General features: G+C 35.4%; 1 protein-coding gene and 2 pseudogenes across 2 annotated transcripts in view; 2 read left to right on the top strand and 1 right to left on the bottom strand.

Annotated features, from left to right (window-relative positions):
• COL19A1 (collagen type XIX alpha 1 chain) overlaps positions 1-23,725 on the bottom strand; it is a 346,955-nt gene that overhangs the window by 276,977 nt on the left and 46,253 nt on the right. For both annotated transcript variants that reach the window (XM_060615861.3, XM_060615862.3), the window contains exons 5-9: positions 19,560-19,683; positions 17,935-18,210; positions 7,871-7,951; positions 2,282-2,407; positions 1,118-1,180 (exon numbers count right to left, since the gene is read on the bottom strand). In XM_060615861.3, coding sequence (XP_060471844.2) covers positions 1,118-1,180; positions 2,282-2,407; positions 7,871-7,951; positions 17,935-18,210; positions 19,560-19,683 — 670 coding nt within the window. The remainder of the gene's footprint in view (positions 1-1,117; positions 1,181-2,281; positions 2,408-7,870; positions 7,952-17,934; positions 18,211-19,559; positions 19,684-23,725) is intronic.
• Positions 3,115-3,423, top strand: LOC132666528 (ER membrane protein complex subunit 4 pseudogene; annotated as a pseudogene).
• LOC132666527 (cytochrome c oxidase subunit 6B1 pseudogene) lies at positions 19,726-21,580 on the top strand (annotated as a pseudogene).

Genomic DNA, 23,725 nt, shown 5'->3' with positions numbered 1-23,725 from the left:
AAAAGAAAGAAAAGGCATCCAAATTGGAAAGGAATAAGTGAAACTGTCACAACTTATAAATGACATGATTGCGTATATAGAAAACCCTAAAGACTCCATCAAAAGACTGTTAGAACTAATTAACAAATTCAGTAAAGTTGCAGAGTACAAAATCAAGATACAAAAATCTGTGGTGTTTCTATACACCAATAGTGAACTATCAGAAAGAGAAATCTTAAAAAATCTTAATTATAATTGCATCAAAAAGAATAAAATACCTAGGAATAAATTTAACCAAGGAAGTGAAAGACATGTATATTGAAAACTATACGACATTAATAAAAGAAATTGAAGAAAATACAAATGGAAAGATATTCTATGCTCATGGATTAGAAGAATCAATATTGTTCAAATATCTATACTACGCAAAGTCATCTACAGTACAGTGCAATCCCTATCAAAATGGCATTTTTCAGGGCACCTGGGTGGCTCAGTCAGTTAAACATCCAACTTTGACTCAGGTCATGATCTTGCAGTCCATGGTTTGAGCCCCACGCCAGGCTCTGGTGTTGACAACTGAGAGCCTGGAGCCTGCTTCAGATTCTGCCTCTCTCTCTCTTTCTCTCTCTCTCTCTCTCTCTCTCTCTCTCTCCCTCTCTCTAGGCCCTTCCTCTGCTCATGCTCTGTGAAATGGGTGAAGAGGGTATAATTTTATATAAAAGTAAAATACACAAATAAACAAATGAATAAGAAGCTAAAAAAGAATCTTCAGTGGGGACCCATCAACACACAAGTGAAATAAGAGTTCATCAAGTATTCGGTGAACAGAATGCTAAAGAAAGTTAGGCCATAACAAAATATAAATGTTCTTACTTCACAATTTTGCTTATAGTTTATAGATAACAAAGATTTGGGTCTCTATATCTTTTAAAATTTTAGTTCCAATAGGAACTCAAAAGCAGACTTGGATGCTGATATAGTCTTTCTCATTTCAGTGATCAGCATTTAAATATAGTCCTTAGTAGCCTTTAACAGAAACGTGCATTTGTATGGGACATAGAGATATGACGTGGACACATTTTTAAATCACTTTTGAACCAATCCACTTTCATTCTGACAGTGTTTTGTGGTATCTTACCGGTTCTCCTTTATCCCCTTTCTGACCAGGTGAGCCTGGAGTTCCTGGAAAACCTGCTTCTCCCTGAGCAAAAGTGAATTTCTGTGTTATCAAACATTCTGTCACATTGAGCCAAAGACTAATAATTTGTAAATATGAAGGTGACAACAGTAGGATAAAGCTTTACTTTCCTCTGAGCTGATGGTGGTCCCTCTGCTGGAATGCCCTTCCCTTGTTCAGGAGGCTCAGTACTCTCTGTCTTCCAAATACCATTTGACATCATCTCCTCCATGAGACTTTCCAGGAACTTGAACACATGATGCTCCCCTATGGCCCTGCACCTGCCTTTCTCATGGAGCCTATGATACAGTGTTGGTCGCTACAAGAAATGTAAATTTCCTCTAAACTTTACCTCACCCGTATACCCCCTCCTCCAACCAAGAGCAAAGGGGTAGCAGGATGTGTTAAGCCTCTAAGGGGAACTATGAAGTGACAGTGCCAGGGGACATTCTGCTCTAGGAACCTCTTTCCTTTCCCAGGTAAGGGCATAGAGGAAAACCATCAAGAAATCACTCAACCTACTCTTAGCATAGCCTCTTGACTGCCATTACTATTCACAAAAGAAGTTTATGTCGGTCCACGGGCCCACTCTTCCTGACCAGGGGACTGTAGTGGTACCAGAGAAGCAACTTCTTTGAGTGATATTCTCTATAAATTCTCTACGTAATTTATGGCAAAAGGAGATGGCTGGCTGGATATTTGGAGATACTGGACAAACAGCCTCCACACAACAAAGAAATACCATATAGGGTATTTTTGTGTACGTGTGGAAGAGCAGGCACTGTTTCAACTGTGAATTCCCAAAACTGAAGCTTACTCCTGGCACATGTTAAGTACTCAATATTTGTCTATTGTACAGGTGGGTCCTCCTATCCTTTCTATCCATTCTCATTCATAGCCTGGAAAGTCTATGGCTTCAGAACCAGCCAAAAAATAATGCATGAAATCCTTTCTCCAATTCCCTTCTCATAATCCATCCCAGCGACTGAATGGCTTATGCTTTTGATTCAACTAGCACACTAGCACTGGAGGTCAAGATACATTCTGTACACTGGGACCACATCCAAGGGGATGGCTCACTTTGTGCAGTGGCTTCTCAGTGGGCATAGATTAAAACTAGCAAACCTTGTTTGGAATGCACTGGCACCGGTCTTGAAGTTCCTCCTTTGCTGGAAGATAGGCAGACAGTTTACTGGCATGAGCGGGTAACAGTGATGATGCAGTGCTTCCAAAGCCATCATAATCTGTACACTAAAATCCAGAAAAATGAATAGAGTTAATTCCCAACATTCTAGCATCCCAAATACTGGCTCCCACCAAACTAGGGATGACTGGAGTTGCCTGAAAGAACCACCTTCTAATTAGCCAAAAGTTGATACAGGTATATGAAAATTGATAATGTCTTTGCTCTTTCACTAGGCCTCCAATGTGTTTCATTACACTACAACATGTTAGAAATGCGCTAAAATTTGTCTTGATGAGGAATTCTAAAGCTATTATAAATGACTTTATGATAAGTACAGACATATCAAATATTTACAATAACTGCATTGTTACCATAGAATAGTTATACACATTACATCTGTATACGTTTTTGTGGAACAAAATTTAAAATAAAAGCAAGTGACTTGAACTTTTAGAACCTCATTTACTCCTATAAGATGAATGTAAAGGCATAAGGAGCTTGGTAGCTTTGGTAGGCAGCCATTGCCATGATGACCCTGAGGGCCTGGTGGCTAACCGAGGTCGGTGCTTCAAGTGGGCCATTGAGCCGAGCGGGCCTGGAGGAAGCAGCAGGAGCCAAAGTGACCAGGGCAGTAGCCAGGGAGACTCACTGTACCCTGACAGTTGCTTGGACAAGCAAGTGCCTGCCTGAAACCAGCATGCAAGAGACAGACAGGATTGTAGCGGAGAAGCGCTACTGGAACATTGCCTTGGGTCCCTTCAAGCAGATTCCCATGAACCTCTTCATTATGTATATGGCAGGCAATACTGTCTCCATCTTCCCTACTACAGTGGTGTGATGGTGGCTTGGGGGGACTATTCAGGCACTTATGGCCATTTCAGCCACTTTCAAGATGCTACAAAGTTCAAGCCAGAAGTTTCTGTACGATTTGGTGTATTCTCAGAAACCTCATGGGTCTGGCATGGACTGTTTATTAGTGCCAGTCAATGGGACTATTGCCCACACATGCATCAGATTGGTTAGCCCTCATTGAGCCCCCAGAGAGGATGGGGTTCAGTGGTGGAGAACTGCTTCTGTGAACCTGAGAAATAACTACCTGGTCCTACATCCTGGTATCTCATGTACAACCTCTTTATGCCCAGAGGCTCCCCCTCGGCATACAAACTCTTAACATCATCATTCAAGCTGGGAAGAGCCCAAAGCTCCCTGCTCCCCATGGTGAGGAGGCAAACCCCAGAAAGACAAGTATGTATCACTATGAACACAAACTACACGACAACCCTTGACTGAAAATAATGTAGAAAACTGTATTGATGGTTCCAGGACAGAGCAAAACAACAAATGAAACTGTAACTCTAATGAAACAAAAGAACGCCTGCTGCTAAATCAAGACCCACAGCAGCAGCTCCTTTCAATAAATTGTGTGGTTGAGAACAATGCTTAAAAAAAAAGTGGCACAAGTTTTCCTTAAATCTATTCTCCTTAATATTTCACTTCTATTTAACATAAACTGGGACATAAAAATTCTGTTGGAAACACTTTGGAAGATGTGAGAAACTAATGCTAGATTCAGATTACACATGATGAAAAGAAAAACAAAACAGACACAAAGAGCAAATAAAAAAATACTTTTTACACTCCAAGATGGTATATATTTAATTAAAGTGTATCTTATTCTACTCCTTTGTCCTTTAAAGTTATTAAAAAGTCTACACTATAACAGACAAGTGGCAAAATTTATACTTTATCAGTGGGTTCAGAACATGTGGGATAACATGAAGTGAAACTCAGTTACAGAGAAATGACTTTTTCTCTCAAAAAATAAATCCAGATGGGAGGATAAATGTATCCTCTCCTATCCCATCACTTACCAGTGATTAATTATTATTAATAATTATTAAATTAATAATTAATAATTAATAGTTTCATAATAATTATTTCATAATTTCAGGCTCCTCATCAGGGTTTGTAACTGTGAATTTGTAATTTTATGCTTGCCATTTCATAACTCTGAATTTCCAATTTAGGGGAAAGGGCTCACACATTACATATTACAAATTATATATGCTTGGAAAAATATTGTCAGGATAAAAACGTAGTAAAGGATGGTCAGTGGTTATTTACTGTGGTGAGACCAAGGTTGATATCTACTTCCTTCTTTAAATTTGGCTGTATTTTCCAAGTTTTCTATGACAAACATACATAATTTTTAAGACACAAAATTATTTTGAAAAAAATGGGTAGCATTCCAATGCCTGTGAAAACAACAAAAACTGTAAGAAAAATAGCACCCAGAAACACTGGGATTAGGTTCCCATGTCCACCACTAGTTCCATCACATTTACCCTCTCCGGATTTAATAACTGGCTCTTTTGTTACCTTGATCAGTTTCCAAGTCCACAAGTTTCAAGTCACATTAGAATGAAACATGATTATCACCAGAATAGTTCATTTCTCTCATATGATTTGATATGATTTTCCAGTCAGGTCCAGCTCTACTGGTTCCCACTCAGATGACCACAACCCAATTCGAGTTCATAATTTTGCTCTGGATAACTGATTTACTACATTAAATTGGGGATTTAAATGACTTGAAAAGTATGTCCCAGGCTTCACTATAAAACTATCCACACTCTCCAAAGAGTGCCTAAAGAGAACATGAAAATGTACAAGTAAGGACTCTTTGTAAAACTTCTGGTTTTGATTTGACACATATTTACTTAATTGGCCCTACAAATTTTAATCACATTTCACATTTATTTTCAACAAATGTTGCTAATTTCCTCCTTCTGCCTATGTCTGTAGTCATGAAACTTGACAGAAACAGAAAATCTAATTAATAGAAGCAAAGAAGTATATTTACAAATTATCTTGAATAAATTTTACCCTTGAAATATGCTATAAACTATTAATAACAAAAAACATATCTGATTTGAAATTCCAAGATAAAATTAAATTTTTAAACAAGCACATTAAAACTTTCTGAATTCAATACATTTTTCAAAAAAAAAAGTTGGTGTCAGAATTATAACAGATGCACTTAAATGGCTTTTACATAATTATTTATCTTCCCATTTGTAAAATGTAGCATGTTTCTATTTTCTGTTACTCATTAACAGAATGGTGATGTCCCTTCAAATAATTATCATCAGGAAAATAGGCAGGTTTTTGTTATTTTTTTCTTACGGTTGGAGATGAATTCCTACCTTCTTTTCCACAATTTAACTCCAAAGTAACATTTTTAAGATGTGATTAACTTTTTTACCATAATTTATTAAGTTACATCACTGTTTTTAATAATCAAACCACTCCACTAAATCTATCACCTATACTTCCTTAAACGCTTTTCTCATAATTTGTATTGAAAATATCTATTATGTGATGACACAGAGTAAAAACTAGTCAAGAATACAACTTTCTTTTTCTCTTTCTTTCTTTCTCTCTCTCTTTCTTTCTCTTTCTTTTCTTTCTTTCTTTCTTTCTTTCTTTCTTTCTTTCTTTCTTTCTCTTATGTTTATTTATTTCAGAAAGAGTGAGAGAAAGAAAGAGAGCAGGGCAAGGGCAGAGAGAGAATCCCAAAGAGGCTCCATGCTGTCAGTGCAGAGCCCAACATGGGGCTTGATCTTACAACCCATCATGAGATCATGACGTGAGCTGAAATCAAGAGTTGGACACTTAACTGACTGAACCAGTCAAGTACCCCAAGATTCAATATTTAGATATATCAAAAAAATTTTATGCTACTTTTTAATCAGGAAAAATTATTATTTTAAAAGCTCTTACATCCTAAATGAATAATTAATTTAAAAAATAAGCTTTCAGAGAATTAAACACCTTCAAAATTTACATATGTGGCTCCAGGAAGTCTCGGTATTTCAGGTCTGTAGATTGGCATTATAAATTATCTTTTTAGATATTTATAGAATGATATTTGGCTGGCTTTCATTTTACTTGGAATGAGAGCCATAAACTGGTTTGGAGATATGCTTTATAAAACCAAGCTACATAAGTAAAACAAGTAATTTTGAAAGACTTAGATAATGCTTTAAATCAGCCACATTGTCATCCTACTATTCACAGTGAGAGACAGAAGTTAAAAATATTTTTGAATTACTAAGTTATTGATAAAATTTTCATACAATTTTGGATGTAAGTATAGAAGTTCTGAAAAGTCTAAGATACAAAGAAAAACATTTTACCTTTTACTTTTACTTTTCATATGTTCTCTCTGTAAGGCTTTTTAAAATTAATCCCTGTTAAACACTTTTTGTCCCATCTACCTGCTTTAATAGTTGATAAGTCAACAACTTAAGAAAGTGTTTTGACTGTCTTCTAGAAACAAAGCTCTAGGAATAGAAAAGCATAGCATGAGGAGCACCTGGTGGTTCAGTCAGTTAAGGGTCCGACTTTGGCTCAGCTCATGATCTCATGGTTCCTGAGTTCGAGCCCCATGTCAGGCTCTGTGCTGACAGCTCAGAGCCTAGAGCCTGTTTCGGATTCTTTGTCACCCTCTTTCTCTCTGCCCTTTACCCATTTGCACTCCGTCTCTCTCTCTCCGTCTCTCTCTCTCTCTCTCTCTCTGTGTCAAAAATAAACATTTTAAAAAATTTAAAAAAAAAGTGGAGCATGAAAGTGTAACTCCCCTCAATGAGCTTAAAATGGAGTTGATTAAATAAAAACAAATGCAACTGTATCTAATAACATAAGATAGTGCACCTGATCACTATAATGAGAACTACAGAAAGTGCTGAATTCAGCATTTTTTTTTGAATGGAATATTGGTACAAGAAATTAACAGTTGTACAGTTAGGTTGGGAATATTAAGAATGAGAGGCTGAGTAACCGAGTTTATATTCTGTTGCCAACAGGGAGTGACCAAAGGCTTGGGGAAAGAGATGAACAGCAGGCAGTGAATGTGCCTTATTCATGACTGTTATAGCCTTGTTCTTTAGCACAATGTCTAGAAGATCAGTGTTTGTGAATAACAAATGTTTACTGAGAGAAAATAAATGCATATACAAAGCAGTGATTCAGAGACTTATTCTGGTTATCTTGAAATAAAATGGTGTAGAGACTGGAAAGGCAGTTGACACGATAATGCAAAAATCCAGTCAGGAGATAAAGGCAGACCATGTCAATAACAGGGAAAAGGTAGATGAAAAATCTATCACAAAGGAAAACTATCCAAGATGGATAACAAACTAGAAGAGGAAAGTGAGAAAGAGTAACATATGATCACAGATTTAAAATTCCTGCAACTGGAAAATGATGATGTTACCATTAGAACATATTTTAAGGAGAAAGTCATAAATTCTCTTTATGTCAAGTCCAAAGTGAGGACATACCGTTCCCAAAGTTCAAGACAAAACACTGGGATTCACATTGTAAAAAGAAACTATGTGAGAGCACTATAAGGGGTGTCTTACTGGGAACAGATTACTCACCTGGCCTCAACAGAAGACACTCAGTGCTGCTCTACATCTACACTCTACAGATGCATTCTTCACATGCCACGAAAACTAACTTACCTTAGCATCTGATATTTCACAGCATGTTTCTTGGGCTATGAAGTTTGAGTTACAGTAGATTTTAAGTTGATGAAGTTCAATCTATTAAAAAAGTAGTGATAAGACACATCATTAGTTTTCTTGAAAATCACATTTAGGCACTTAAAAGCTATGGTAATTTAACTGGAAAGATAAAAAGAAGCTAATACAAATAAGTTATTGGTAGATATTTTTAATGTTTTTATTTAATTTAGGATTCATGATTTTATGGACCATTAGAGAAAGAGGCATGGATTCAATTATTGAGATAGATCTCTGTATGAAAGAAATCAGATAATGAAGGCAATTGCAAATTTTTGCTAGTTGTTTCATACAAAAAAGAAGTATTTAATTACAAGAGAGGTATTGTTACTCATTACAATAAAGTATGCCCACAAAATAAGAAATATTCCAAAGTAAAAAATTCTGGAGAAAAAGTAGTCAAAGGAATGAACACATGATGGAAAAGTCTTTCTCAATACCTCCAGATCTCTTATTTGAGGCACTGAAACAGGTGCTTACTTCCCAACAAGAAAAAAAAAGAGAGAGAGAGAGATTTGGTTTTTATCTTTTTAATGCATTCTAATATCTATGGGGTAATCCTAAGCCACACTCACAATCTTTTTACAAAAACAATAGATTCCTTCTCTTGGCTTAGCAGATTCACGTTTTTTGGCATTGGACATGAAATATAAAATAGTAAAACTTTGGTTTGTGAGCATAATTCATTCCGGAAACATGCTTGTAGTCCAAAGCACTTGTATATAAAAGCAAATTTCAAAAACCATTGGTTCAGTTGTGATCATATGACATTCGCTGTCATATATTACTTATATTGCAAGACATTGCTCATTTATCAAGTTAAAATTATTATCAAAAATGTTTTCTCATCTTGTGGAACAAGTTACTCACAATCCGAGATTTTACAGTTCAAAAAAGGTACAATCATGCCTTTAAATGCAAAAGCAAGGAACCACATAAGAATAATAAAGAGTATTGACAGAATTTCAATATGACAGACACGTAAATTGGCTATTTTAAATTAATCTGTGGTTGCAAATTTAGTAGTTTAAAATAAATCCTACAATGATTTGACATATTTGACACAGGTCAGAAACAACCTCTCCTTTCATGCCTGTCTTCTTCCTCCTGCCTGCCCTTCTCTTTCTCTCTCTGTCTCCACCTCTTCCTCTGTCTCCCAATATTCCAGAGCTAAATTATGCATTACTTTGATAACAAGATGTACTTGTTATAGAGATATCCAACTTTAATATTACAATAATTAATCCTACCATAATGAAAAGCAGATATCTTCAGTTGTTTTGAAACTCTGCCCAACACCAAAAAAGAACAGAGGTAGAAAAAAGGCTGTAACTATCACTCTACACTGAGATGAACAAAATCAATTCAGCTCATGAAACATGTTAAGAACTCCAGACATCTTGTGAATTCATGAGCAGCCTTAATGATTTCTTTTGTGTAACTTTTTGCAAGGTATTGAAGTTAACTTTTGTTTATAAAGTTTAAATACACTGTCTTACATAGTCTAATGAAAAGCCACATAGTAACATACCCACTAAGTAGAATAAAGAATGGGGACTCCAATTAACTTTCTTCCTAACTAAAACCAATTAATCATCATCATTGTTACCAAAATAGCCAATAAATATTAAAACTCAATTATATACCATCCACTCTACTAGGCCCTTTATATGAATTATTTTACTTAACTGAAGATAGATGACCAATTTTTGACAGATTAGAAACTAATCAATTAACATGACATTGAAACTACATTCCTAGTTTAATGATGCTTTATTATTCATTAGTTACTTTAGAATCCTTCATTGACAACAGTACTTTATAAGGACAGTGTTCAGGGCTAAGTCTATACTGGCCCTGTCACACAGAATTTGTTAAAAAAAATCCTTTATATCAGTTTTGTCACCTACCTCTTTCTCACAGAAGCAAATGGACAGTATACATAAAATAAACAAACTCAATTATTATGATTTTCTTCAATAACAGACATCCTGAATAAATAAAACATTTTTACATTACAACAGACCTTAAGACTCATAGAGCCTGTATGGAGATGATTAAAAATTAGTCCATTTAAATTTTTAGTAGGACCAAGAATCTTTATTTATTTGTTTGTTTGTTTGTTTATTTATTTATTTATTTATTTTTCCAAGAATCTTTTTTTAAGTGTTTATTCATTCATTTTGAGAGAGACAGAGAGAGAGAGAGAGACAGAGAGAGAGAGAGAATGTGAGTCGGGGAGGGGCAGAGAGAGTAGGACAGAGAGAGAATCCCAAGTAGGCTCTGCGATGTTAGCACAGAAGTGGATGCAGGGCTCATCTCATGAACTGTGAGATCATGACCTGAGCCTAAATGAAGAGTTGGACACTTAACCTACTGAGGCACTCAGGTGCCCCAGGACCAAGAATCTTTATAGAATAAAATATGTATTTTATTTGTTTGTAACTCAAACACTATCTCATTAAAAAGCTACATCATAATACGGCTTTAACATTTTTTATTTTTGTCTTTTTTTCATTTATTTTTAAAATTTTAATTCCAGTGTATTTAACATAAAGTGTTATATTAGTTTCAGGTGTACAGTATAGTGATTCAATAATTCTGTACAATATTCAGTGCTCATTGTAATAAATGTACTCAATTCCCTTCCCCTATCTCCCTACTCACTCATCCCCCACTCATTTCCCCCTCTGGTAACCATCAGTTTCTTCTTTATAGTTAAGAATCTGTTTTTTGGTCTCTTTTTTTCATTATTTGTTTTGCTTCTTAAGTTCTACATATGAGTGAAATCATATGGTATTTGTCTTTCTCTGACTTATTTCACTCAGCATTATACTCTCTAGGTCCATCCATGTGTACCAAATGCCAAGATTTCATTCTTTTTTTTGTGGCTGATATATATATATATATATATATATATATACACACACACACATATATACATATTATATACATATATACATATTATATACATATATTATATTTCTATATATATTTCTATATATAATAAATATATATATAATATTTCTATTCTTAATTTTTTGAAGAACCTCCATACTGTTATCCACAGTGGTTGCATGAGTTTGCATTTCCACCAACAGTGAACAAGGGTTCCTTTTTCTTGGCATTCTCACCAACACATGTTGTTTTTTGTGTTTTTGATTTTAGCCATTCTGACAAGTGTGAAGTGACATCTCTGTGGTTTTGACTTGCATGTCCCTGATAATGAGTGATGTTGAGCATCTTTTCATGTATCTGTTGGCCATCTGTATGTCTTCTTTGGAGAAATGTCTGTTCATGTCTTCTGCCCATTTTTTAATTGGATTATTTGCTTTTTTGTGTGTTGAACTGTATAAATTCTTCACATATTTTGGAAACTCACTCTTCACCAGATATGTCATTTGCAAAAATCTTCTCTCATTCACTAGGTTATCTTCTAGTTTTGCTGATAGTTACCTTTGCTGTGCAGAAGTTTTTATTTTGAAAAAGTGCATTAGTTTATTTTTGCTTTTGTTTCCCCTGCCTCAGGAGACATGTCTAGAAAAATGTTGCTGTGGACAATGTCAAAGAACTTACTGCCTGTGCTCTCTTCTAGGGTTTTTATTGTTTCAGGTCTCACATTTAGGTCCCTAACCCATTTTGAGTTTATTTTTATGTATGATACAAGAAAGCGGTGCAGTTTCATCCTTTTGCACGTTGCTGTCCAGTTTTTCCAACGCCATTTGTTGAAGAGACTTTCTCCCATTGCATATTCTTGCCTCCTTTGTTAAAGATTACTTGACAATATAATTGTGAGTTTATTTCTGGGCTTTCTTTTCTGTTCTATTGATCTATGAGTCTATTTTTGTGCAGTACCATAGTGTTTTGATTAGTACAGTTTTTAAGTGCTTCTTGAAATCTGGAATTGTGATACCTCCAGTTTTGTTCTTCTTTTTCAAGATAACTTTGGCTATTCAGGGACTTTTGTGCTTCCATACAAATTTTAGGATTATTTGTTCCAGTTCTGTGAAAAATGCTCTTGGTGTTTTGATAGGGATTGCATTAAATCTATAGATTGCTTTGGGTAGTATGGAAATTTTAACAGTATTTATTCTCCCAATCCACAAACACGGACTATCTTTCCATTAGTTTGTGTCATCTTCAATCTCTTTCATCAGTGTTTTATAGTTTTCAGAGTTCATGTCTTCCATCTCCTTGGTTAAGTTTACTCCTAGGAATTTTATTATTTTTCATGCAATTGTAAATGGTACTGTACTCTTAATTTCTTTGTCTGCTTCTTCATTATTAGTGTATTGAAATGCAACAGATTTCTATATGTTGATTTTGTATTCTATAACCATACTGAATTCATTTATCAGTTCTAGTAGATTTTTGGAGTCTTTAGAATTTTCTATATATATATTACCATGTCATCTGCAAATAGTGAAAGTTTTACTTCTTCCTTACCAATTTGCATGCTTTTTATTCCTTTTTCTTTATCTGACTCCTGTGGCTAGGACTTCCAGTACCATGTTGATAAAAGTGGCGGGAGTGAGTAACTTTGTCTTGTTCCTGAGATTAGAAGAAAAGCTCTCCACTTTTCACCATTAAGTATGATGTTTGCTGTGGGTCTGTCATACATGGCCTTTATTATATTGAGGTTTGTTCCCTCTAAACCTACTTTGTTGAGGGTTTTTATCACGAATGGAGATTGTACTTTGTCAAATGCTTTTTCCGCATCTACTAAAATGCTCATATGCTTTTTATCCTTTGTCTTGTTGATATGATGTATCACATTGATTTGCAAATACTGAACCACTCTTGCATCCCAGGAATAAATCCCACTTGATGGTGGTGTGTGATTTTTTAAAATGTATTATTGGATTCAATTTGCTAATATTTTGTTGAGGATTTTTCCACCAATTTTAATCAGAGATATTGGCCTGTAGTTCTCTTTTTTGTAGTGTCTTTATCTGCTTTTGGTTTTAGGGTAATGCTGGCCTCATGGAATGAATTTGGAAATTTTCCTTCTTCTACATCTTGCAATAGTTTGAGAACAGTTGGTATTAACTCTTCTTTAAAGTCTCAGTAAAATTCACTTGTGAAGCGGTTAGGAGTTTTTGGATTACTGATTCAATTTAATTGATCTGTTAAAATTTTCTATTCCTACTTCAGTTTAGGAAGGTTATATTTTTCTAGGAATTTATCCATTTCTTCTAAATTGTCCAATTTGTTGACATATAATTTTCATATTTTCTTACAATAATTTGTATTTCTGTGGTATCAGTTTTTATTTCTCCTTTTTCATTTCTGATTTTGTTTGAGTGTTCTCTCTCTTGTTCTCTTTTTTTTTTTTACGAGTCTAGCTAGAGGTTTATCAATTTTGTTGATCTTTTCAAAGAGCCAGCTCCTAGTTTAATTGAGCTATTGTGTTTTAGTTTCTATTTTGTGTATTTCTGCTCTAATATTTATTATTTTCTTCCGTCTGGTTTGATGGAAGAAAATAGCTGCTTTGTATGTAAGGTTATTTTGCTTATTTGATACTTTCGTGCTTCTTGAGGTAGACCTACATTGCTGTTAACTTCCTTCTTGGAACCACTTTGCTGCATCGCAAAGATTTTGGACCACTGTTTTTTCATTTTCATTTGTTTCCATGTATTTTTATTTCCCCTTGATTTCTTGGGTGACCCATTTTTTTTTTTTAGTAGCATGTTATTAACTTCCATGTATTTGTGTTTTTTTCCACATTTTTTTCTTGTGAATGATTTCTAGTTTCATAGCATTGTGGTCAGAAAAGATGCATGGTATGACTTTGATCTTTTTGAGTTTGTCGAAACTTGTTTTGTGGCCTAATATGTTATCTCTTCTGGAGAATGTTCCATGTACACTTGAGAAGAATGTGTACTATACAGCTTCAGGATGGAACATTCTGAATATATCTGTTAGATTGATCAGGTCCACTGTGTCATCCAAAGCCCCTGTTTCCTTGTTAATTTTCTGTTTGGATGATCTATCTATTAATGTTAGTGAGATCTTAAAGCCCCCTATTATTATTTTATTACTACTGAGTACTTCCTTTATGTTTGTGATTAGCTGCTTTCTGTATTTGGGGTCTCCCATATTGGGTGCATAAATATTTACAGTTATATCTTCTTGTTGGATTGCTCCCTTTATGATTATATAGTGTCCTTCTTTGTCTTTTTTAGTTTTTGTTTTAAAGTCTATTTTGTCTGATAGAAATATTGCTATCTTTCTTTTCACTTCTGTTTGCATGATAAATGCCTTTCTGCCCCTTCCCACTTTCAATGTTCATGTGTCTTTAGGCTTAAAGTGAGTGTCTTGTAGGCAGCATACAGATGGGTCTTGTTTTTTTATCCATTCCATCATCCTGTGTCTTTTGACTGGAGCATTTAGTCCATTTACATTCAAAGTAATTATGGATAGGTATGTACTTACTGCCATTTTGTTTTATAACCACTTATTTTGTGGTTATTTTTATAGTTCTTCTCTGTTCCTTTCTTCTCTTGCTTTATTCTTTCTCAGTTTGCTGGCTTTCTTTAGTGATATGCATGGATTCCATTCCTTTAATTTTTGCATATATATTATTGGTTTTTGATTTGGGATTACTATCAGGTTTGTATATATTATGCTTATAGCAGTCTATATTAAGTTGATGGTCACTTAAATTTGAACCCATTCTTTACTCCTCTCCCCCTCACATTTTAGGTATATGGTGTCATACTCTACATCCTTCTATTTATTAATCCTTTGACTGATTTTCAGAGATATAATTGACTTGATTGCTCTTGTGTTTCCTACTTTTCTTACTCCTACTTCTGGTCTTTTCTTTCCACTTAAAGAGTCCCCTTTAACATTTCTTGTAGGACTGGCCTTGTGGTCATAAATTCCTTTAACTTTTGTTTGTTTGGGAAACTCTTCATCTCTCTTTCTACCCTGAATGATAGCCTTGCTGGATAGAATATTGTTGGCAGCAGGTTTTTTTCTTTCATCACTTTGAATAACATGGCACTCTCTTCTGACCTGCAAAGTTTCTACTGAAAATCAGCTGATAGCCTTATGAAATTTTCCGGGTATGTAACTTTTTTCTTTTCTCTTGCTGCTTTTATTTTTATCTATTTATTATTTATTTAACATTTATTTTTGAGAGACAGAGAGACAGAGCATAAATGGGAGAAGGGCAGAGAGAGAGCAAGGGACATACAGAATCCAAAGCAGGCTCCAGGCTCTGAGCAGTCAGCACAGAGCCTGACGTGGGGCATGAACTCAGGAACCCATGAACCGTGCGATTATGACCTGAGCTGAAGTCAGACACTTAACTGACTGAGCCACCCAGGTGCCCCTTCTCTTGCTGCTTTTAGAGTACTCTCTTTATCACTACTTTTTGCTATTTTAATTATGATGTGTCTTGGGTTGATTTTGCTGGGGTCTCTGTGTCTCCTTGATCTGGATTTCTGTTTCCTTCCCAGATTCAGGAAGTTTTCAGCTATTATTTCTTCAAATAAATTTTCTAATCCCTTTTTTCTCTCTTTTCCTTTTGGGACTCCTATAATGTTAATGTTATTACACTTGATGATGTCACTAAGTTGCCTAAGTGTATTTTTATTTTTTTATTATTATTTTTTTCCTCTCTCCTGTTCAACTTGATTGCTTTCCATTAATCTGTCCTCTAGGTCACTGATCTGTTCTTGTGCTTCCTCTAGTCTACAATGTATTCCATCTAGTGAATTTTTAATTTAGGTTATTGAGCTCTTCATCTCTGGTTTTCGGGGTTTTTTTTTAATGTTTTATGTCTCTTAGTTAAGGGTCTCAATGAGGTCTTCCACTCTTTTCTCAAACCCAGTGAGTATCTTTATCACCATTACTTTAAATTTTTTATCAGGCATATTACTTATCTCCATTTCACTTAGGTCTCTTGCTGTCATTTTGTCCTGTTCTTTCATTTGGGACATATTCCTCTGTCCTCTCATTTTGGGTATGGCTTTAATTTTACCTTCAAATGAAGTAAGATGTCACACTAACTAAAAAACCATTGTAATACTATAATTTTTACATTATGTCTTTCTAGAGGACACACCTGATATTTGTCAGCTTCAGGTTCTGAGCTTAATTATTCTCTTGGATGAGAAGTTAGTAAGACACATGACACAGCACTCAGCTTTCAGAGGGTGAGCTCTGAGCCTGGACCCTGGTCTTGAAACAGCTTGTTCCTCTCTCACTGCTACCTCCCTACAAAGGTTATGAATTTATCTCAGTGTGTTCTTAGTTCTTCCAGTTCTTCTGAAAACAGAGCCTTGCTCTCACTAATCCTATAAGAGGTTCTAATCCCAAACTCCAGCCTTAAACTTTGGTACTTGCAGCGGGTATCACTCTCTACTACTATTGCAAGAATTCCCTGAATGGACTCCTATCTACCTACACTACACCTACTGCTGAAATTTACATCACTGATGTTCTTTCTAACTGGCAGTCTCAGTCTCCACTTCCTCCCTTGCCTTTGGAGAGACCTTTCTGAAAGGTCTGTCTATACTGTTGTATTACAATTAATACTGTTATTATTATTGGCAGCCACAATTTACAGACATAGTCTTTGATCCTTCCATTAGCCTTCAAGATCTCTTGAGAGCAAGAGAAGTTTTTTTGTTTTTTGTCTTTTTCCCCATTCTCCTAGGGAAGGGTTGAGTGGAGTGTCTGGTCCTGAAGAAACAAATGAATATACAGGGAACTAACTACATATTAGGCACTACTGCACATACTCTATACAATTATAACTAAGTAACTCTACCAACAATATTTTTTAATTGAGAATACTGAGACCCAAATAAATTAACAGCTAACAAAATAAATCAGCAGATCATTAGAGTTAAGGAGACGAGCTAGGATTTACAACTTCATCTGTCTGATCTTCAAACCATCTTACTCTCCATAATGCCATGATGTCTTGCCTCCAGGATTCATTTTTCCTACTCTGGCCTATTTTGCTGATCATTACTGAGCTCCAGTTACGACATTCTCACTGATTCATTCAATGTCTCTAACAGAAAACACTTTAAAAATATTTTATTGACTATATACACTATATATATTTTACTGACTATATATACACACATATATTAACTTTATCCATCTATTAATCATCTATCTATATTGATTCCTTCCACATGGGCATTTAGAAAAAATACACTGCCCAAATATGTATTTGTACAGAATTGTGCTTTTGAAACAAAATTGAGCTATTAAGTGTTCTGTGTTAACAGTATTAGCAATTCCCATTGGTGACCTGCATTCAGATTATTTTTATGGGTTTCCCCATCATTCTACCCATAAGAAAATGTAAAGTCATGAAATCTCACTTTTTTAGGTTTATAGGCCTTCTTCTTTAGGGAAATTAATAATAAATCTATTATCACTTGAGCATCAAATATAGTTTTTAAAGGACCTATTCAAATGAAAGGATTTTACAAGACATTGTTATCATCCAAATGACCTACTGATACAATTAGTGGTTATATTTCAGTCACAGCAGAACTTTAAAAACCATCATAGGCTTATGAAAAATAGTCTGCAATACAAAACAATTGCTATTCTGAAGATGAATAAATAGCCTATTGTTCTTGAGTGGAAACATCGGATAATCTGGAACCATTTAATTTAAAGTTCATCTTTTTCCAGTCTTTTCTATTCAAAACATATAAGCTTATTCAAGCTACTTTTTGTATCATATTGTCAATTTTTACTAAGCTTTACTTGTAACAACCTCATTTTTTAAGGCATGACCTAGTTCTTTTAAATTCACAGGCTAGAGAAAATGGGTGAAAACAGAGAGAAGATAATATATGTGAAAATACAGTTGGAAATACATGGCAATGCTTCACACATCTGATGGCTAATTTAAAAAGTGTTGAGAAGGGAATGTATTACAAAGTAATTAAAGAAAGAAGGTTTTAATAAGGTATCTAATTTAGAAGTTTTACTAGTTCTCTTTCATAACCAACATCACAACTCACGTCCACAGGCTTGCCATCGGAAGCTCGTGCAGCAATAACAGTCCTTCCACGAAGGTCCACAGCGTTCTTTTCATCTATATGCCGGCTTGCAATTAAATTACAATCCATATAGAGTGAAATGCCCCGGGATTGTATACCAATGCCAAGTTTATGCCACTGACGATCAAACAAAGGACGGAGTTCTCGATTTTTAAAAATGTAGTTCAACACATCTCCCTGAGCAGCTCGGAACATAAATTCCACCACTTTCTTTCCACCATCAACGACTATAGAAATCTGCAAAAATGCAAATTAGCTTTAAGTGTTTTAAAACCAGTATTCAAAATTACTAAAGCACACAAATAAAAAATCAGAAATGCATGTTAGTATAACTGAAGGACTTAGTAAAATGTTTTAGATGACACCTGGGTCCACCAGACTTGTTAATATAAAAGAACAACAAAAAAAAAAAAAAAAAAAAAAAGAACAACAAATATCCAGCTACAAAAATGTTTCAAATATGGGGTATTCTGGTGAATGTCATATGTTCCTTTCTTGAGAGAACATCTGAGAGTATATATTTATATGTGTGTATGTATGTATCTAAGTATATATATAATTCTGTATGAGTAATTCAAGAATTAAATGTTACTTAATTTAAAAAGCATAAGAATAGGATTACTTCTCTTAGCATGGAAACTGAGATCAACTTCTTGAAACTTTGATGATTTGCATGGTGCAGAAAAGAATGCATTTTCATAAAGGATGTACTTTTTCAGTTCATTTCATTTTTCCACCATAAAATTGTGACTGTATTAACAGATTAAAAGACCAGTGAAATAAAAAGCATGTCAGTGGATATGTACAGAAATAAACACAAATGTAAGGTGCCAATAAGTAATACTGAGGTTCATCTCCCGCCCTGGAGTCCTTGCACTCTCATCTTTCTGCCCAAATGACATCTCTTCCATAAGTATTCCTACATTCCTGTTCTCCGTGTGTCCCATTTTGGGAAGCTGTCCTTTCTATGTTCTCGTAGTCCACGCCCAGCTCTGAGCTTACCTCTACCACTGCACCTGTCGCACTATGATTATGCTCTAGCATATTGTTCTCCTAGATGACATCCCCTTAGGCCTTATGCTCCCCGAGAAAGGAATTACGCTTGTTAAAATCTTATCTTTGTCACCAAGTAGCATACAGCATGTGTTCAGTAACTTTTTATTGATGGAATCAATATTTATATCCTGGTTCTTCATTCACTAAGGACTTTCAGATGAAACAACGAACAGCTTTAAAAATAATACATATCAGAAATTATAGGAAATAAAGAAGTTATTAGTGAGATGGACTTAGTGTCAATGAAGCAGTTGTGAAAGAAGGGCCATTTGAGTATCTTTAGACAAAATATGAATCTAGAAGTGGAAACAAACAAATAAAAAAATAACCTTTTCTCACCCACCATGCTCTCATATTACAGATCTCAACAAAATCATCCTATGAGAATATTTGCATTTCCCTCCTGATGAATCCTTTAAAAGACTATTTGGACACCACATCTGCTTCCAAATTTGTGCACACTGTTCCAAGATTCACCTGGCGTAATCACATAAGGGAAAACTAACCGGCACAACACTATGGCTCCTTACCTGTGGCAGATTCTGCAGGTTTAACACCTGCCACAGGAACCACCGTTCCTTTTTGGTGCTTCTGCGCACACGAAACACAGCTGCTATGGCATACTCGTCAGGAAGGCCTTTGGGAAATATCTTACTGGGGGGAGGAAAACAAAGAACCATTGTGAGAAGACTGAAGATGAAGAGGAAAGAAAATCTAGATATGAAGGTTTTTGTAACACAATATTTCAGTCGTATTTTTCTCAATGAACTTATAACTTATGATGCATTTTTATAGTAATCTACCTATTGGACATACGGAAGCATCCATACCTACAGTACCTATGCAGTTTTTAATCCTTGTTCTCTCCCTTTTTAGAAAGTGTCTGGTAAAAGATTGTTAAAGTTTGGGGTGTGTAAGAGCAAGGGAATAGGGCTAAAGCACTATACAGTGATATTCCCTGACTCAACAAGATGTTTCAACAGAGGAAACTATCAGATTTCCCTGCTGTCTGGCAAACACTAGAGATTTATAATGGAAATAAATAGTACCCCTCTGTTTTGTCTATAGGCAGAAGTACAGAGCACACCGCTAACAATTAAATGTATATTTTCCAAAGAAGTTTTATCATGTTAAATTCTTGCAAATGAGTTCCTAAGACTGATTTTCTAGTATCCATATAAGACTCATACTGAAAAATAAACTAAAGAGGTTTTAGCTTAGTTTTCATTCTTACAAAAAATATAACTAGCAAATTCTTTCTAGGTAGCAGAGAGAAGCCAAAAGACAATCCAAATATCTTTCTCCCTCAATCTTGTTTCAAAATATTGGTCTCACCGGCCCATGAGGAAACTCAGGGAAAAAAATTCAAAATGAACAGATCTCAAATTTAGACTTTCATTGGAAAACAAGAAGAAATACATTCCTACCACCTGACTTTTAAATTTATCTGCATTGTACATAAAAACTCTGCAAGACAGGAATCATGCTTTTCTTTTAAAAAATCATGAGGAATAGTAGGTAAGAATTCTCTTAAGGACTAACATAGCCAACAGTTGTTTATATAAACGTAACACTATACATTGAAATGGTAACTACTAACTCTGAACTTTACACTAAGGTCTACTGAAACTGATGACCACCCACTGAAAATGACAAGCAAACTGTCACGGAGCATTCTGAAATTTTGGTTCTACCCTCTGTGTTGTAAACCAAGTCATAATAAGGTAGAGAAATCAGGGAAAAATAAGAAAACAGCTGTACTGGCCTAAAGTTCTTATTTGCTTATTGGTTAAACACAGACACCCATTTATGTCTACATGCATATATATACATACAACTTTATCTTTTTGACAATCTATTTAAAAGGGAGGCAACTTGACTTTATTGCATTTATATATTATATCCTCTCTTAAGTGAGCAAGTGATTAATGAATGATTTTTTTATTCCATCACAATAAAACAAAATTTCTAAAATGGAATTTTCTCTATAGAGTCACCATTATTTTTAAATGTTTATTTAAAACACTTATATGTTTTAAATATTGTAAGATCGTATCCTGAGCCAAAATGAACAATTGGTTGCCTAACTGACTGAACCACCCAGGAACCCCTATAAAGTCACCATTATTAAACTGAATTTCACAATGACCATTACTGTACCAGTTTAAGTAACATTGTTCATTTAAAAACAAACAAAATGCTTAATTCTGCTTCCTGTCTGACTCTGGCTTCTTTTCTGAGTCACACTGAGCCGTGAGCTGCTTCAGGGATGTCTTTAGGGAGGCAGCACCACGGTGGAAGATATCAAGACCCAAATCAAGAATTATCAGACTGCCCCTTTTGACAGTCACTTCCCCAACCAGTACCGGACCAGGAACCGCTGGCAGAACTGCCTGTCCTTCCACCATTGTGAGAAGACAATGACTGCTCGTGGGGATGATGTCTCCATGTGCAAAATAGTATTGGGTGTGTGTACACAATCTGTCCCGTATCCTGGGTGTCACCCTGGGATGATGGCCTGGCATTAGGCACGTTTCCTGGGATGATCTGAATTGACTCACCCACCTCTCCTTTGTCCTCCATTCTTCTCCAAGGGTGGTGAAGGGGGACCTGGGTACATGGTGATCCCCACCTTGGGATCCTCAATCATGGCTTAACTAAGAATAAATGCTCACTGGAAAAGTGAAGACTGTGTATATGTAAAAGAGCCACATGATCAGGTAAGAAGCCTGGGTAGAACATTACTTTGACCAGTAAGAGGGGCTTCAGGGTGATTGTTTTTTCTGTTTTGTTTTACATTATTAAACTGATCACCTTCTCTACACCAGACAAGAGTCTTTACACAAAGTAGCCTCAAGCCCCTGTATGTGCTAAAATGTATCTGCATATTCTCTTTTATTATCTATAAAACTTCAAAAAAATTATGTAATTTCAGAACCATATAAAATTGTTTAATAAAAACTCCTATGTATAAATAAATAAGTAAGTAAATAAAACAATGGGGCTTTAACATCTGCCATTTCTCTTTGGGACCACCTATAAATCTGAAGAAGAGTACAGACAGAGGTGAGAGGTGATGCCAAATCATAAGCTTCCAAATAAAAATTTTGAACTAGTTAGTTGCATCAAAATTCCTTTTAAAAAGGAAACATCGGTATACCTGGGTGGTTCAATCAGTTAAGTGTCTGACTCTTGATTTAGGCCCAGGTCATAATCTCATGGTTCATGAGTTCGAGCCCCATGTAAAGCAGCACAGAGCCTGCTTGGGATTCTCTGTCTCCCTCTCTCACCCCTCCTCCCCTCTTCATTCTTTATCTCTCTCTCTCTCTCTCTCTCAAAATAAATAAATAAACATTAAAAAAAAAAGGAAACCTCAATCCACACAGCAGATCCCTACCCACCCCCTACATGCAGTAACTTGTGTCTTTACCTGTCTTCAAATTTCCTGCCTCCTTTATCCCATTCTCTACCTTCATGGTTTCAGGATCATATCTTTATTGCAAGTGTTTTGGAATTTGACAACACTATTTCCTGGGATTTTTCTTCTATTCTTTGTATTGAACACATCTTCCAATATGAGCTATACATCACCAAAAAAATGTAAGTTTTTATTCTTTTCTCCATATAATATTCTCTTATTCCCTCTTTTAGGAACTCCTTTTTTAGACAACTGTTTAACACCTATAATACCACCCATGCAGTTTCCTTACCCTTTCTCTTATATTTTTTCACCTCCTTATTTATTCTACTTTCCGAGATATTTCCCTGATTTGTTTTCCAATCCATCTACTCAACACCAATTTTTGTTATTTTCTTATTTCCAAGATGCTCTTGTGTTCTCTTTTTAAAAATATCCTGAATGCAATATTTTAAACCCCTGACATAATCAATTAGGTCGGCTTTTAAATGTTTTTCTCTGCATCCTTGACTATCTTCATTTCACTCTGGTTAGCTTTTCCTGTTTGATAGTTTGGCCTCTCTCTTCCATGTTGGAAGCTATACCCTAATTTCTGATTTTTTTATAATCCATATATATGTAAGGATGAAGCATTTAACTTTGACAGCAGCCTTCATGTATGCTGGCACAGTGTGTTGATGAATAACTTCACTGCATAGCATGATCAGCTGGCAGATTTCACTGAGAGTTCCTCAGATGTGAACGTAGAAAGATTAGTTCTCTAGGGACATTCAGTTTCTCCAAAGAAGAATCTACTTCCCACTTGATAAAAAGTTTTCATCTGGATGCAGGCATTCTAGAAACAGTGGGGTATGTGGGGGTCTACAGTTCATTACAGAATTGTGCTCCATTGCTCTGTTTTTGGTGTCATACCTCCTTCCTACCTTCACTATCCTGCTTACCTTTCATCTCTGGAGGCTCTCTGGCTCAATTTCTCTCAATAATAAACCTACTAAACATCTCACCTTCTGTCTGGTTGGATGAGGAGAGAGGAGGTACACTGCACACACACACACACACACACACACACACACCCTTCATCAGCTCCTGCAGAGGCTGATATCCCCTAGTGATGAGTCTCAGGTGTCCACTGAGGTAAAATGGCCTACATCTCACTAGTATCTATGGCCCAGCAATATGTAGGTTCTAACATCCTCCAACTGTTTTTTGTCTTTAAGAATATATTGTAATTTTTCTCTTTTGCTCCATTTCCCTTTCTACAATCATTTTTGCATTTTA

The sequence above is a fragment of the Panthera onca genome, chromosome B2, assembly GCF_046562875.1.
Source record: "Panthera onca isolate mPanOnc1 chromosome B2, mPanOnc1 haplotype 2, whole genome shotgun sequence".
NCBI lineage: Eukaryota > Metazoa > Chordata > Mammalia > Carnivora > Felidae > Panthera > Panthera onca.
Note: the sequence above shows the minus strand (reverse complement) of the source record. Positions and strands in the feature narration are given on the sequence as shown.